This window comes from Somniosus microcephalus, chromosome 9, assembly GCF_052327205.1.
Source record: "Somniosus microcephalus isolate GS21.2 chromosome 9, FLI_Smic_1.0, whole genome shotgun sequence".
Lineage (NCBI taxonomy): Eukaryota > Metazoa > Chordata > Chondrichthyes > Squaliformes > Somniosidae > Somniosus > Somniosus microcephalus.
This window is the reverse complement of record NC_140995.1, coordinates 63,759,088-63,774,576: the sequence shown is the minus strand read 5'-3', so window position 1 is coordinate 63,774,576 and position 15,489 is coordinate 63,759,088. Positions and strand designations below refer to the sequence as shown.

General features: G+C 44.3%; 1 protein-coding gene and 1 long non-coding RNA gene across 12 annotated transcripts in view; one reads left to right on the top strand and one right to left on the bottom strand.

The window, feature by feature from the left end:
• The window catches only part of egln1a (egl-9 family hypoxia-inducible factor 1a), a 180,655-nt gene extending 168,565 nt beyond the window's left edge, over positions 1-12,090 (bottom strand). For 5 of the 11 annotated variants that reach the window (XM_085996669.1, XM_085996668.1, XM_085996675.1 and 2 more), the window contains exon 1: positions 11,138-11,867. In XM_085996669.1, coding sequence (XP_085852795.1) covers positions 11,138-11,866 — 729 coding nt within the window. In that variant the 5' untranslated portion in view covers position 11,867. Of the gene's footprint in view, positions 1-2,969; positions 10,988-11,137 lie in introns of those variants that run through there. The other 6 variants (XM_085996677.1, XM_085996671.1, XM_085996676.1 and 3 more) reach the window with 5 other exon arrangements.
• A 173-nt stretch (positions 12,091-12,263) lies between these two features.
• The window catches only part of LOC147112426 (uncharacterized), a 42,636-nt gene continuing 39,410 nt past the window's right edge, over positions 12,264-15,489 (top strand). The window contains exon 1 of the long non-coding RNA XR_015079502.1: positions 12,264-12,352. This is a non-coding gene — a long non-coding RNA (uncharacterized LOC147112426). The remainder of the gene's footprint in view (positions 12,353-15,489) is intronic.

Below are 15,489 nucleotides of genomic sequence, written 5' to 3'. Positions count from 1 at the left end.
AGATATAGGAGGTTAACATGAAACAGGAAAAAAAAGGCTTATGACAAATGTAAGGTTCAATCATTCAGTAGAGAACCAAGCTGAATATAGAAAGTACAGAGGAGATCTAAAAAGGGAATAAGAGCGGCAAAGCGAGAGTATGAGAATAGGTTAACAACTAACATAAAAGGGAACCCAATACTGTAGTCTTTTGTAAAGACATAAATAGTGAAAGGGTAGTCAAAGGGTGGGGCCGATTAAGGAACAAAAAGGAGATGTTCTTGGGGAGGCAGAGAGCATGGCTGAGGTATAAAATGAGTAATTTGCATCTGTCTTCACTAGAGAAGAGGATACTGCCAATATAGCAGGAAAAAAGGAGGCTGTATAGGATAAAAATAGTTAAAGAGGAGGTACTTAAAAGGTTGGCAGTCCTCAACTTAAAAAAGTTACCCAGTCCAGATGGGATGCATCCAAGGTTAATGAGGGAAATAAGGGTGGAATTTGCAGAGGCTCTGGCCACAATCTTGGATATAGGGGTGGTCTGAAAGAATGCAAATATTACATCGCTGTTTAAAAAAGGGGAGGGGGATTAAACCTGCCAACTACAGGCCAGTCAGCCTAATGTCAGTGATGGGGAAACTTTTAGAGAAATGATCCAGGACAAAATTAATTGGCATTTAAAAAAGTACGGGTTAATAAATGAAAGTCAACAGATTTGTTAATGGCAAATTGTGTTTAAGTTCTTTAATGGAGTAACGGAGAGGGTTGAGGAGGGTATTGCGGTTGTTGTGTATATGGACTTTCAAAAGGCATTTGAGAAAGTGCCAAATAATAGACATGTTAGCAAAATTGAAGCCCGTGGGATTAAAGGGACAGTGATGGCATGGATACGAAATTGGCTAAGGGACCGAAAGCAGAGAGTAGTGGTGAACAGTTGTTTTTCAGACTGAAGGGAGGTATACAGGGACGTTCCCCAGGGGTTGGTATTAGGACCACTGCTCTTTTTGATATATATGTTAATGACATGTACTTGGGTATACAGGGCATAATTTCAAAGTTTGCAGAGGACACGAAATTCAGAAATGTAGTAAACATGATGAGGACAATAACAGACTTCAGGTGGACATAGACCAGTGGTGGGCAAAATACGGCCCGTCAGTTCATTCTATCCGGCCCACTGGAGCTCAAGCTGCACATTCGTCCGAGTCTTGTGAGGGCCCGCCCGTTTCCCTTTTGTGTCTCGGAGCTGGCCTAACGTCTGGCTCCGTGAACCACTTTTCTAAAAACCCGCCAAATCAGCCGCTCATTGCTGGCTGGTGGGGGCACTGCTGTGACGCTCCTCCTCCGTCGAATGGCTGCTCGTCTCGATGCCTTAGTTTTACCGACGGAAGGGACCGGCGCTGTGTCTTTCCTCTCCTAGACCTCACCCCACGTGCTCCGAGCCCTGAACAAACCGCACCCCGACACCTTTTAGTTTTACCAAAGATGCGCTGAGTCTTTCCTCTCCCGGTACCCAGAGTACAGTGGCAGGAGGGTTTCTCAACGCCATTTTAGACATGGGAGTGGATCCCGGTGCACAAGGACTCTAGGTAACACATTTGTAGTTCAGGCTTTGCGAAGCCTCAGGCTCCCGTACTCATCACACTAAAAAGAGAACACCTCTCACGTCTGCAGGGCCTGTGACTCGAGCCACGTAGACTTTCAGTACAACATGAAATCAATTGATTAATCATTTCTTTCATTTAATAACGGAAGATTTTACTATTTTACACTACATTTTGTGTATTTAAGATGGTATCCGACTACTATCTGAATATATGTTTATGCAATGTTTATGTTTAAGCAATGCTCCCTCTAATTTTTTTCATGCGCGGTCCCTTTAATTTTGCTGTGTGGCCACGCATGTGCAGTGTCTCTTCCAGTGGCAGGAGCTGGTAAGCAGCCTGTGCGAGACCTTGTGATTGGTGGGTGACCGCGCGGCCGCGCACTTTAGGGGGACCATTGATGTGCGGCCCTCAGCACCTCACCAAAACTTATTAAGTGGCCCTTCAGCCCAAATAATTGCCCACCCCTGACAGACAGACTGGTGAAATGGGCAGACACATGGGAGATGAAATTTAACGCAGAGAACTGTGGTTATACATATTGGAAAGAAGAATGATGAGAGGCAATATGAACTAAATGGTACAATTTTAAAGGGGGTGCAGGAAGAGAGAGACCTGGGGGTGTATGTACACAAATCTTTGAAGGTGACAGGACAAGTTGAGAAGGCTAATAAAAAAAACATATGGGATCCTTGGCTTTATAAATAGAGGCATAGAGTACAAAAGCAAGGAAGTTATGCTAAACCTTTATAAAACACTGGCTCGGCCTCAGGTGGGCATTGTGTTCAATTCTGAACACTGCACTTTAGGAAGAATGTCAAGGCCTTAGAGAGGGTGCAGAAGAGATTTACTAAAATGGTAGAGGGATGAAGGTCTTCACTGATGTGGAGAGACTGGAGAAGCTGGGGTTATTCTCCTTAGAGCAGAGAAGGTCAAGAGGAGATTTGATAGAGGTGTTCAAAATCATGAACGGTTTTGATAAATAAGGAGAAACTGTTTCCAGTGCCAGAAGGGTCGGTAACCAGAGGACACAGATTTAAGGTAATTGGCAAAAGAACCAGAGGTGACATGAGGAAACCCTTTTTTTTTTACACAGCAAGTTATGATCTGGAATGCACTGCCTGAAAGGGTGGTGAAAGCAGATTCAATAGTAACTTTCAAAAGAGAATTGGATAAGTACTTGAAGGGAAAAAAATTACAGGGCTACGGGGAAAGAGCAGGGGTGTGGGACTAATTGGATAGCTCTACCAAAGATCCGGCACAAGCACGATGGGTCAAATGGCCTCCTGTGTTTTATCGTTCTATGATTCTATATGGAAATAATTTTCAATTACACTATACACCCAAAAGACCAATGGCAATAGAATATTTATTGAATTCATATGATACTGTTTACAAAGAGTTAAAGTACATGATCTAAAATCTATTTGAAATGTAAGCAATTCAATCTCAAACCAAAGGCCTCTGCATAAGATGTCAAACCACCTGCTAAGGTGTCCAATTTCATAGTGGAACAAGTATAAGCATCTTTACATGGAATTCTGGTGTATATTGGAAAGTGAATAAATAGTTAATAAACAGAATTATAAAAAATAGTAATACAGATATTTCAGGATTAAAAGCTCCAAATAGCAATCATTCTATTAATTACAATCACTAAGCATGTGGCATTTTAATATTGTTAGGAAACAACTATTGTTAAGCTGGTCGCCTGCCCTTTCATTTTCCGACCTTTATTTTACTCTTTGGAGTCTTTAATGTTTCTATTATTTCTATCCTTAACCATTTCATTTTTCCCTTTTTTTAGGTTCTGTCCACCTCCAACACACACTCTTCTAATGTCAACAAGACAAACAGACAAGTGACACAAAAGCAAAATAAAACAGAAAATACTCTGGAAATACTCAGCAGTTCAGGCAGCATCTGTGGCGTGAGAAGCAGAGTTAACGTTTCAGGTCGATGACCTTTTGCCAGAACTGGAAAAAGTTAGAGATGTAACAGATTTTAAGCAAGTGCAGGGGCAGGGAAAGTGGGGGGAGGGGAGGAAAGAACAAAAGGAAAGGTATGTGATAGGGTGGAAGGCAGGAGTGATTAAATGACAAAAGGTATGATAGTACAAAGCAAAAGGACAGACAAGTGACCCATTTCCAGGACTGCCAATAACCTTAAGCCATCTACTGAAAGATGTATGAAAGTTACCTGAAATTGCCAACCAATTTTCCTGCTCTAAAAAAAAGACCTGAATGACTTGCATTCATATAAGCCTTTCACAACCTCTATGTCCCAAAGTGCTTTACAGACAATTAAGTACTTTTGAAATGTAGTCACTGTTGTAATGTAGAGAAACACAGTAGCCAGTTTGTGCACAGCAAGGTCTGAAAAACACTAATGAGATAATAACCTGATAATCTGCTTTTTAATAATGTTGGTTATGGGATAAATATTGGCCAGGGTACCGGGGAGAACTCCACTGCTCTTCTTCGAATAGTGCCATGGGATCCTTTATATCCACCCGAGAGGGGCTTGGTTTAAGGTCTCATCCAAAAGACAGCATCTCAGACAGTGCAGCACTCCCTCAGTACCAAAGTTTCCCTTAATTTATTTTTGGGTGCACGACCTCCAAGTTAAAAAGTTTTGCGCATGCATGAAATTTAACAATGGAAAAGCCGGTTCCAGACTGCGCTGGACCAGCAGTGCAACTGTGCAGCTTAGAGGGAACGTTGCTCAGTACTGTACTGGAGTGTCAGCCTGGATTTTGTGAAGAAGCACAAAATCTCTATGGAGAAGCACTACCTTATGTTTCCCCAACATCAGCACAGAGATGTGGAACAGATCAGCCTTGGCTCAGTGGAGAACCTGCTGCACTCGGGTGTGCCATCTTTCGAATGAGACGCAAAACTGAGGTCCCATTTGCCTGCTCAAGGTGGATGCAAATGATCCCATGGCACTATTCAAAGAGGAGCTGGGGAGTTTGCCCGAAGCCCTGGTCAACATTTATCCCTGAACCAACATCAATAAAAACTGATTATCTCGTCATTTATCACATTGCTGTTTGTGGAGCCTTGCGGTGCACAAAATGGCTGTCATATTTGCATGCACCACAACAATCACTACACTTCAAAAGTAATTAATTGACTGAATGAAAAATGCTATATAAATGTGTGGTGATTATTCTTTATGTTTAGTAAGAAGTATTGTGATTGGTTGTTTGTTTCCTGCCTTGGGATATATGCTGTAATCTCATTGGTAGTTGATGTCATGTGATTTGTGGTGGCCATCTTAAATTCAGTTCTTTCCAGCCTTTAGTTGGGACTGGGTGTTGAAGATGTGCTACAGGATTTTTAAGTTAATAAAGCCTAGATTAGAAAGGCAAATCTATTCTTTATCTCAAAATGTAAGTTCTTTTTTTCTTTCTATCAAATAGGGAATTGCAGACAAATTTGTCTCCTATTGTTCTGAACTACCAAAGTTCTTTTTTAATTCTAGAAATCTACTCTGCATGTCTTTCTCTCTAATTCTTTACTTTCACTTTGGTACTTAATTCTTTCAATGGACTCAAGGAAACAGAACATTTACTGTGAATGGGAAAAACATACTATACAGTTTAACTGCTGACTACAAGATAGAAGTTCAATATACAAAGTTATCCACCCTACTAAACCCACCACACAGACGGATGTAATTAGCGTGCTTTTGTTGAATATGCACTCATCAGGGTGAACTGTGTCAGTTCTGGGGAATTAAGCAATTTTCTGCTTTTGTGATTGCCAGTATTCAGCATTCTCAGGCCAACAAGAGTCAAATGTCTGAAGTTTTCAATAAAGCTATTTCTGCGGAGAGATTGGGTCGACTAGGCCTGTATTCACTAGTTTAGAAGAATGAGAGGGGATCTCATTAAAACGTATAAAATTCTGACAGGGCTAGACAGACTGGATGCAGGGAGGATGTTTCCCCTGGCTGGGGGGGATCTAGAATGAGGGGGTCACAGTCTCAGGATGCGGGGTAGGACATTTAGGACTGAGATGAGGAGAAATGTCTTCACTCAGGAGGGTGCTGAGCCTGTGGCATTCTCTACCACAGAAGTCTGTGGAGGCCAAGTCACTGAAGATATTTAAGAAGGAGATAGATAGATTTCTAGACACAAAAGGCATCAAGGGGTATGGGGAGAGAGCAGGAATATGGTATTGAGATAGAGGATCAGCCATGATCATGTTGAATGGTGGAGCAGGCTCAAAGGGCCGAATGGCCTACTCCTGCTCCTATTTTTCTATGTTTCTATGCCCCTAATACAGTAATATGCATTAACCTCAACCTCAAAAAAGTATTCCTAACTACCACAGTGTGATATATCCTTTCCTTTTTACACCAATTATCCTTGTGTGGACGAGTGCCAAATTTTAGTTGCTGTTACAGTGTGGGGCCTGGCCAATTGGGAACTGGATTAAGACTAGCCAATCTCATTGCACTTGACACCTTGACAGGTGGCAGAGACAGGAGATTGATTTCATCAACACATGTAAAAGGACCTACTTTACCAAATACATTTTTCTCCTCCCAAAATAGACGCAAATAAATAGTTACAATCAGCCCTCCAAATACTTTGCAAAAATATTATTGATTTTGCACAGCGCAAATCCATTTGGTCCTGGATCACTAACACAATAGGTAGCCTTTCATATTGATCACTCTAAAGTAAGAGTCCAGCTGCAGGTTACCAGAAACACACAGCAATCGCTCCCATTATGGTTTGCTCAGCCCAGCAAGATTTACATTCCTGGAGTAGCAAAAGCTGGACAAAAACTGTTTTAAATTAAATATTTTTGAATAGTATATTGTTGGTAGAATCCAATATCAGAAATGTTACCATCAGCATTACATTACAGAACTAATCGCTAAATAAGAAATACAACTTAAACAATATCTAGTATTACAACATTGCAGTGACTAGACCAGAACGTTGGAATTTCAGGTGCACTACTACAGATCAGTCTCATCACTATTATTTCCTCAAATGATTATGCACAAAATTCTGTAACCACTTGTTTATATTGAAACCAGAACACTTGAATCTACTGGCTGGGATTGTCCACTTCTGTACTCACCAGCTGTGATGTTCTGCCCAATCACTTGAAAAAATTCAGTGGAGGAACACTATTTATGCTGTTTTCTCAGAAGAGCATCGAAGTGGCAAAATGTTAGTGTATTCGCAAATTATTGCAAGCTTTCATGCATGCTGACAAAGAAAGATTAATCTGGAAATGGACATTGCCAGTTAACACTATTCTGCCTCTGAATCATTACAGCTAAAAATCCTACTCCTGAAGTGACTTCAGTCCAAAGCATTGAAATATTACCATATCTGCACAGTGAGCTGAAGGCCTTTTTAGCAGGGCCACTCCAGTTCCAATTGGCAGCATAAAAGGCAGAGAAATTGATGCAAGATCAGTTCTCAGATTTCATGTTTAGGGTAGCCATTCGGTAATATTGAGGTACAATTCCAGAGTAGGAAATTCAAGAATACATCAACTTTAATTTCTGTCTTCTTTGTGTTTTTAAAAAATATTCAAAAAGCTTTACTGAATCATAATAAAAAGCAAATCAAACTAGGAATGACAATAAAGGGCGTCTTGGTTACCTGGTGCAGCCACAATACAGTAGTAATTGTATAAGTGAAACATATATCATCAGAACAGTAATTTAAAGGCCCTCTTAGTTCTTTCAGGAATATTTACCATATATAATATTGCCATCAAATCATGTCCTTAGGCCTTCCAGGGAGTGGTATTAATTTATTTTTACTGCTTACTCAAATACACTGGGTTGAATGGGGAAAGACCATTTCCTCTGGTTGGGGAGACATCAATTTAAAATTGTCACCAAGACTGTGGAGAGGAGATTGGAGAAATGACTTTACACTAGAATGCTGTACCACAAGGAGTGATTATCTATTAATGGATGAACATTTAAGGCACAGGAACATACAGTGCTATGGGGAGGGCTGGGGTAATGGGAATGCAGCAGCAAAGGGCAAGCAAAGACACAGTGGGCTGAATGGCCTCCTTCTGTGCTGTAAACTTCTTTGGTTCCAATAGCTTAGCAATCTTCTAGGATTTACGCTGCTTTTTCTTTTGTCCTCCACTCTGGAAAAAATTGATGAATCAGAGGGAAGGTTTGAAACTTAGTTCAGACTCAAACAGTATACTGTTGGGTTCAGCCTGAATGAGTAGCTGGGAAAGGGGGCTCAGTTGCAAGGATCTGGCAAGAGCTGAATAGGTTTTGGTTTTGCCAATGATGAAGTGAAGGGAGTTCTGGAATGTCTGCAACTTGCTGTCAGACAGCATAGCAACAGTCATTGAGCAGATATTTAACTGAAGAATGTTACAGGAACATTCCACAGTTAACTATGTCAGGCAGCATAGCAACAGTCATTGAGCAGATATTTAACTGAAGAATGTTACAGGAACTTGTCTCAGTTAACTATGTCAGGCAGCATAGCAACAGTCAATGAGCAGATATTTAACTGAAGAATGTTACAGGAACTTGTCTCAGTTAACTATGTCAGGCAGCATAGCAACAGTCAATGAGCAGATATTTAACTGAAGAATGTTACAGGAACTTGTCTCAGTTAAATATCTGCTCCGAATTTTGCACAACGTGTTAACATGAGCAAACATCAACTATTTATCTGTAACGGTTTACAAGCTGATTGAACTGAAGAATAACAACATTTATATTCTTATCATGACAATACATTCAATGGAATGCACAAAAGGATCTACATGACCAGGTCAATATGTGCTGGCCAGCTGACAAGTTAAAGGATTATTTAGATTTATCAACTGCCTCAGATACTGCAAAAGTACATTTTGTACTGAAAGGATGCCATATGATTTGGAGTTCTTTGAAAAGATGTTAAATATTGAATATAAAATGAATTAGCCTCCACAGCAAGTTATCTTTCAATATAAAGTATATACACTTCTTAGATAAGGTGCTCGATAGAATAACACTAAGTTTAAACCAGAAAAGAAGTCCCTTTAGACATCTTTGTTGTGCACTAAAATACAAATATTGTTATTTTCCAGTCACCCCTTAAATAAGGAAAATAACCCACCATACCATGCACAAATTGTTTGTTCTTAGGCTGCCTAACAAATTGTGGTAACAAGTGTGACAAAGATACAAGCACAGATATCTCCTTTACAGCATTTACAATTATGTTACAATGCAGAGAATGCCCTGTTCCTGGGACTAGGGACAGGGTCAGGGTCACTGGTAAGGCTTGGAAGCTAAGCTAGAGCCAGGCCTGGTTAGTACCTGGAGGGGTGACCATCAGGGAAGACCAGGTACAGAAAGAGCCCCGAGGAAGGGCAGTTGGTGAGAAGGTCACGGAAGGAGCCCCGGGAGGGGTGGCTGGTGAGCAGGCCCGGGCGTTAGGCTGAAGATTGTCAGACAGGAGGAATGGTGGAAATGGAATGGCAGCGCACACAGACGCAGCTGCGGCTTTGCTTCTCCCAGGACGGTGCTATTTACGTTTAATGTTAATGTTATTTGTACTGGACTCATGGGAGCTTGCAAGATCACATTTTGTTGTACAATGACAACAAAGTTGAATTATTATTATATCCCCTTAAAAATTCTGATCTCACCTATGGGTTTGTCTTTTGAACTAAATTGCCATTCCAAGTGTTCTTCCACCTCATTTTAAAATGCTCCTTCCCTGTGCAACTCCCACAGAACCACGAATCATTCAAGGAAGAAAAAAAGACAGCGCTCTTATTAGCTGGTGAGGCTCAAAGCGTAGGCTCCAGTGGCTTGTCGCAGAAATTGGAAATTCACCATGTGAGGAATTGTGGGAGAAAACAGTCTAATTTTGTGGCACAACATGCTGGAGTCACTGGAAAGCAATTCCAATATGATCTGTGCAAGGTACATAGTATTCGACATATTTTCCAAATGCTTATTGAAGCTTTCTTCTCAAACGTATTGTGGCAATCTTTGGGAGCATGTGTGGTTCATTTCAAAGTAGAATGAAGATCCAATTGGAAAACAGACAAAAAATTAAAGGGAATGATGATTACCCACCATCAAAAATGATGATCAATGGGGGAGCAAGAACATTTGAGATGCCCCCCATACCCCCAAGTAAAATCATAAGTTAGAGGATCAGCAATTAATTTCCATGTGTCTCAACACAATACTAGAATTATAGGGAGGCAGGAGAAGAGCACAAAAAACCCTAAATATTACAGTAAGGCAATTAGCAGAATACTATACACTGTATCTATTAAAGACAACAATATGCATTTACATAGAACTTTAAAGTAGAAAAACACCCCAAGCACTTCACAGAGACATGGGGGGAATAAACAATGATGCAAGAGTCACAGAGAGTGGGGAGGGGTTGTTAGGGCTGGAGGATGTTAGAGATACAGAAGAGCAAGGGACTGAAGGAATGTAAACACAAAAATGAGAATTGTAAAATGGAGGGGTTGAGGGGCGAGAGGTGAGCAGAACATGTGCAGGATAGGATAGGGGCAGAGTTTTGGATGAGTCAAAGTTTCTGGAGAGTAGAGAATGGGAAGCCGGCCAGGAGAGCACTGGAATAGTCAACTCTGAAGGTAACAAAGGCATGGATGAGAGTTTCAGCAGCAGAAACGGAAAGGAGAAATGTTAAGGTGGTGGAACTTGGCAGTCTTTGTGATGGAGAGGGTATGGGGTCAGAAACTCCCTCAAAAATTGTTTCTCAAACCTCTGCTGTAATTAAATTTATTTTTAAGTGTTTTGGGGCAGTCACCACAAAGCTGTCTGGATATGCAACTAATAAAATACCAACACCAAAAACATGTCAATAATAACTGTTTGAACCCCTATTTGTGCTGCATGATTTAGTTTTTGATGAGGAAGTTGAATTGTGCTAAATATTTTGTGTTACAGTAAAGAAATCCATCAGAAACTTGAAAAATGAGGGGAGAAGTTCCGCTGTACAACCTGCTTCTAACGTACTTGCGCAGCAACCTCTGAATGTAAATACATTTAGTACACTGAGGGATAGCTGTGCAAAACAATGTTGGTAAGGAGACTTTAAAGGCCAGTATTAAAACACACGCGTCTGCGTGGGATACATCGGGATTAGGCTAGCCCTAAAGTACTTGTAATTTCAGATTTCCTCTAAAGCATCAATTCGTCTAAACTGCAATAACCCACGTATGCTAAATTTATACAGAATTGGTTTATAAACAAATAAATACATGCTTAAAATAGATTTAAGCAAATGAAGGACAGCGATAGGGAAACGGCGACAAGACAAACACGTTACTGTTACAAAAGCAAAATACTGCGGACGCTGGAAATCTAAAATAAAAACAGAAAATGCTGGAAATACTGAGCAGGTCATGCAGCATCTGTGGAGAGAGAAACAGGGTTAACGTTTCAGGTCGATGACCTTTCATCAGAACGTTACTGTGAAATACATTAGTTAAGGTCCACGTTTCATTGCACAAAACATAAAACTTTACAAAACATGTACACCCGAACGATATCGGTGTACTCACTTTCGTCCTGCCGTTAATATTATAGTTGCCCAGTTTCCCGTTGCAATGCCTAATCAGATCGTCCATGTTGTTCATTAAGATGCCGATCTGCGTGCAGCCGGGCTCCTTGCCGGCCATCCAGGTTATCTGGTCGCCCCGGATGTCCCTGGACGAGTCCCCTTTCTGGTTGACCACCTGGCCGTCGGTGAAGCGGCCACTCCGGTGCAGTTCTTTCACCTCCCTCAGCACACTGTCTCCCGTCTCTTCTCCCAGGAAGTTGTCCACCACGCAGATGCCGTGCTTGTTCATGCACGGCACGATGTACTCCAGCACCAGTTTCTGGGAGCTGCCGCTCAGTGCGCGCGACCCCCAGTGACTCCGACTGCTGATGCCGGGTGGCAGATGGCCTGTCGTTGCCGCCACTGGCTCTTCACTCTTTTCCGCCTGCTGTCCGTTGACAGGTGCCGGTGGTGGCTGCTGCGGCGGCGGTGGCAGGTGGTGGTTGCTGTTCGCCGAAGCGCTCCGCGTGTCCTCGCCCGCCGATCGGCCCTGCCGGCTCGCCGCGTCCCTGCAGACCTGCTTATGTTTCTTCCAGTCCTGTTTCTGGTGCTCTTTGCTGCAGTAGAACGACCGCTTGCATCGCCCGCACAGCAGCAGTTTTTCCATTTTGCCGCACAGGCCACAGCTCTGATCCTGCTCGGAGGACAGCACCGGTCGAGATTCGGGCGTCCGGCTACTCTCGTTGGCCATGTCCGGAGAGGGGAAGGCAAACGCAGCACCGACGGATCGGGACTGGGATGGGATTGGGGGGATGCCGCCTTTCCTCTGACAGGAATAAGCCCGACGCTGTTTTCCCCCGCTCGCGCGCGCGCACACACACGGCCGGCCGGCTCGAGCCAAGGGCGCGCTGCCAGCCGCGCGCTGCTGTGCCTGGCCCGCGTTGCCACGAGCAGGTTTCAAATTGGAACCGCCAGCTCGAGCGGGCTGTGTGTGGTGGGGCGGGAGTGATGGACAATTTTATATCCCCTTGCCCATCCCTGTTTTAACGTGTGACGCTCCCACCGCCGGCCTTCACTGGACACCCTTTTGCGGGGTTATCTCAATCCCTCTCTGATCGGCTGAAGCAAGAGGACTTTTCTCGCTCTCTCGCTCCCCCCTGCCTTCCCTTCCTTTCTGGTGCCTCCCTCGGTTCGCCTCAGACATCCGGCGGGCGGAGCCAGCCTCCAAGTCACTACTGTAAGTATAGCGACCCACACCTCACACCGCCAGTTACCCACACAGCGAGGATGCAGCCACCGCGAATACACGCACATTGGGGCCGGCCTCAAGTAATCGCCTCAGATTTGTTTACAGTCATCCCCTTCAGCACCACCACCGGCTGCTTGTTCATTCACGACCCCAGATCCCATCGTCGCAATCCCCACTCCCTGTTTTTTCCTCCAAAGCGCCTGAGACGATATCTAAATGCAAATGAAATGGGGGGTGGAATGCTGCCATGCCATGAGCCGCCACATGAACACTCGATCTCTCTTCAGCAGCACCAACTCACTCTATCTCAGCTGTCCTGGTCCACAGTTCCATTTCATATTTCGCCTCATCTGGCACTTTAACAAAAAACTTTTTTTTTTCCTTTCAGGTGTCGAGGATCGTAAGCTTCAACAACTCGGACACCAATGCCCCTTTGGAACCTTCTTCCCCTTCACTTTCCTCTGACCCCATCCCTTTTTCCAATCTCACCCCCTGCTGTGTTTTCACTATCCCCTCTGACCCCGAACGATCAGTCCTCAGCAAAGGCCTGAGCTTCATCCCCTTACGCCCCCACCTCAATGAATTTTGAGCTCGGCCCGATGCTGAGCTCTTTTTCCTTCGTCTCCGTGCATACTTCTTTGGCTAGGAGTCTTCCCCCCGCACAGCTGACCCTTTCTCCCATTTTCAGAATTCTCATTCTACCTGGACCCCTCCCTCTGGCCTCTTAACCTCTCTAGATCTTTTCATTGCAAACTGCCGGCGAGACATCGGCCGTCTCAATTTCTCTGTGCCCCTTACCCACTCCAACCTACCTCCCTCTGAACTTGCAGCACTCCATTCTCTCAGATCCAACCCCAACATTGTCATTAAACCTGCTGACAAGGGTGGCACAGTTGTTTGGCGAACCGAACTCTACCTAGCGGAGGCTGAACGCCAACTCTCCGACCCCTCCTCCTACCTTCCCCTGGACCATGACCCCACTGCCGAACATCAAGCCACCGTTTCCAAGACCATCACTGACCTCATCTCCTCTGGAGATCTTCCTTCCGCGGCCGCCAACCTCAGTTTCCCAACCCCACACAGCCCGTTTCTACCTCCTTCCCAAGATCCACAAACAGGACTGCCCTGGTAGACCCATCGTTTCAGCCTGTTCTTGCTCCACGGAACTTATCTCTTCCTACCTCAACTCTATTTTTCTCCCCTTGTCCAGTCTCTTCCCACCTACATCCACGACTCTTCCGATGCCCTCCGCCACTTTAAGTTTCCAGTTTCCTGGCCCCAACTGTCTCCTTTTCAATATGGACGTCCAATCCCTCTACCAGTATGGCCTGAGGGCGCTCCGCTTCTTTCTTGAACAGAGGCCCAACCAGTCCCCTTCCACCGCCACCCTTCTTCATCTGGCTGAGCTTGTTCTCACATTGAACAACTTCTCCTTTGACTCCACTCACTTCCTCCAAATTAAAGGTGTTGCTATCGGAACCCGTATGGCTCCTAGCTATGCCTGCCTTTTCGTGGGATATGTGGAGCATTTTTTGTTCCAGTCCTACTCAGGTCCCCTCCCTCACCTCTTTTTCTGGTACATTAATGACTGTATTGGTGCCGTTTCCTGCTCTCGCCCTGAACTAGAAAGTTTCATTCACTTTGCTTCCAATTTTCACCCTTCCCTCACCTTCACATGGTCCATCTCTGACTCTTCCTTTCCCTTCCTCGACTTCTCTGTCTCCATTTCTGGGGATAGGCTATTGACAAACATTCACTATAAGCCCACTGACTCCCACAGCTACTTGGACTACACTTCCTCACACCCCACTTCCTGTAAAGACTCTTCCATTCTCCCAGTTCTCCGTCGATGCCACTTTCCATACTAGTGCTTCCGACATGTCTTTTCCCTCAACCGAGGATTCCCCTCTACCGTGGTTGACACGGCCCTTGACTGTGTCCATTCTATTTCCCGCACTTCTGCTCTCACCCCATCCCCTCCCTCCCGGAACCATGATAGGGTTCCCCTTGTCCTCACCTTTCACCCCACCAGCCTCCACATTCAATGGATCATCCTCCGCCATTTCCGCCACCTCCAGCGTGATCCCACCACCAAACACATCTTCCCCTCACCTCCCCTTTCAGCATTCCGAAGGGACCGCTCCCTCCACGACACCCTGGTCCACTCCTCTATCACCCCCAACATCCCTTCCCCTTCGCCCGGCACCTTCCCATGCAAGCGCAGGAGATGCAACATCTGCCCTTTTACATCCTCCCTTCCCATGTCCAGGGCCCCAAACACTCCTTCCAGGTGAAACAGAAATTTACTTGTACTTTTTGCAATTTAGTATACTGTATTCGCTGCTCACGATGCGGTCTCCTCTACATTGGGGAGACCAAATGCAAATTGGGTGACCGGTTTGCGGAACACCTCCGTTCAGTCCGTAAGGGGGACCCCAAGCTTCCAGTCGCCTGTCACTTTAATTCTCCGCTCCACTCCCACTCTGACCTCTCGGTCCTCGGCCTCTTACACTGTTCCGATGAAGCTCAACGTAAGCTCGAGGAACAGCACCTCATCTTTTGATTAGGTACTTTACAGTCTTCTGGACTCAACATCGAGTTCAACAATTTCAGATCAGAACCTCTGCGGCGTATCATTTTTTTTCTCTCTATCACGGCAGCTGTCGATCATTCTGCCTTCATCTAGTCATCTTTTGTTTCTTAACTTGTCCCATTACCATCTCCTTTTGCCTTGCACCATCATCCCTTTTGTCTCTTAATCTCTCCTGCCTTCCATCCTATCACAGACCACCTTCCCGTTTGTTCGTTCTTCCCTTCCCCCCCTCCCTGCCCCTACACTTGCTTAAAAACCTGTTACATCTCCAACTTTTTCCAGTTCTGACGAAGGGTCATCAACCTGAAACGGTAACTCTGTTTCTCTCTCTACAGATGCTGCCTGACCTGCTGAGTATTTCCAGCATTTTCTGTTTTTATTTCAGATTTCCAGCATCCGCAGTATTTTGCTTTTGTATCAGTGTTTTGTCTAAATGCAAGATTTTGTTTCTTTACTTGTCCCATTATCACCCCCTTTTGCTTAGCACCATCAACCCCTTTTGTCATTTAATCACCAAAACAAATGCAAAATA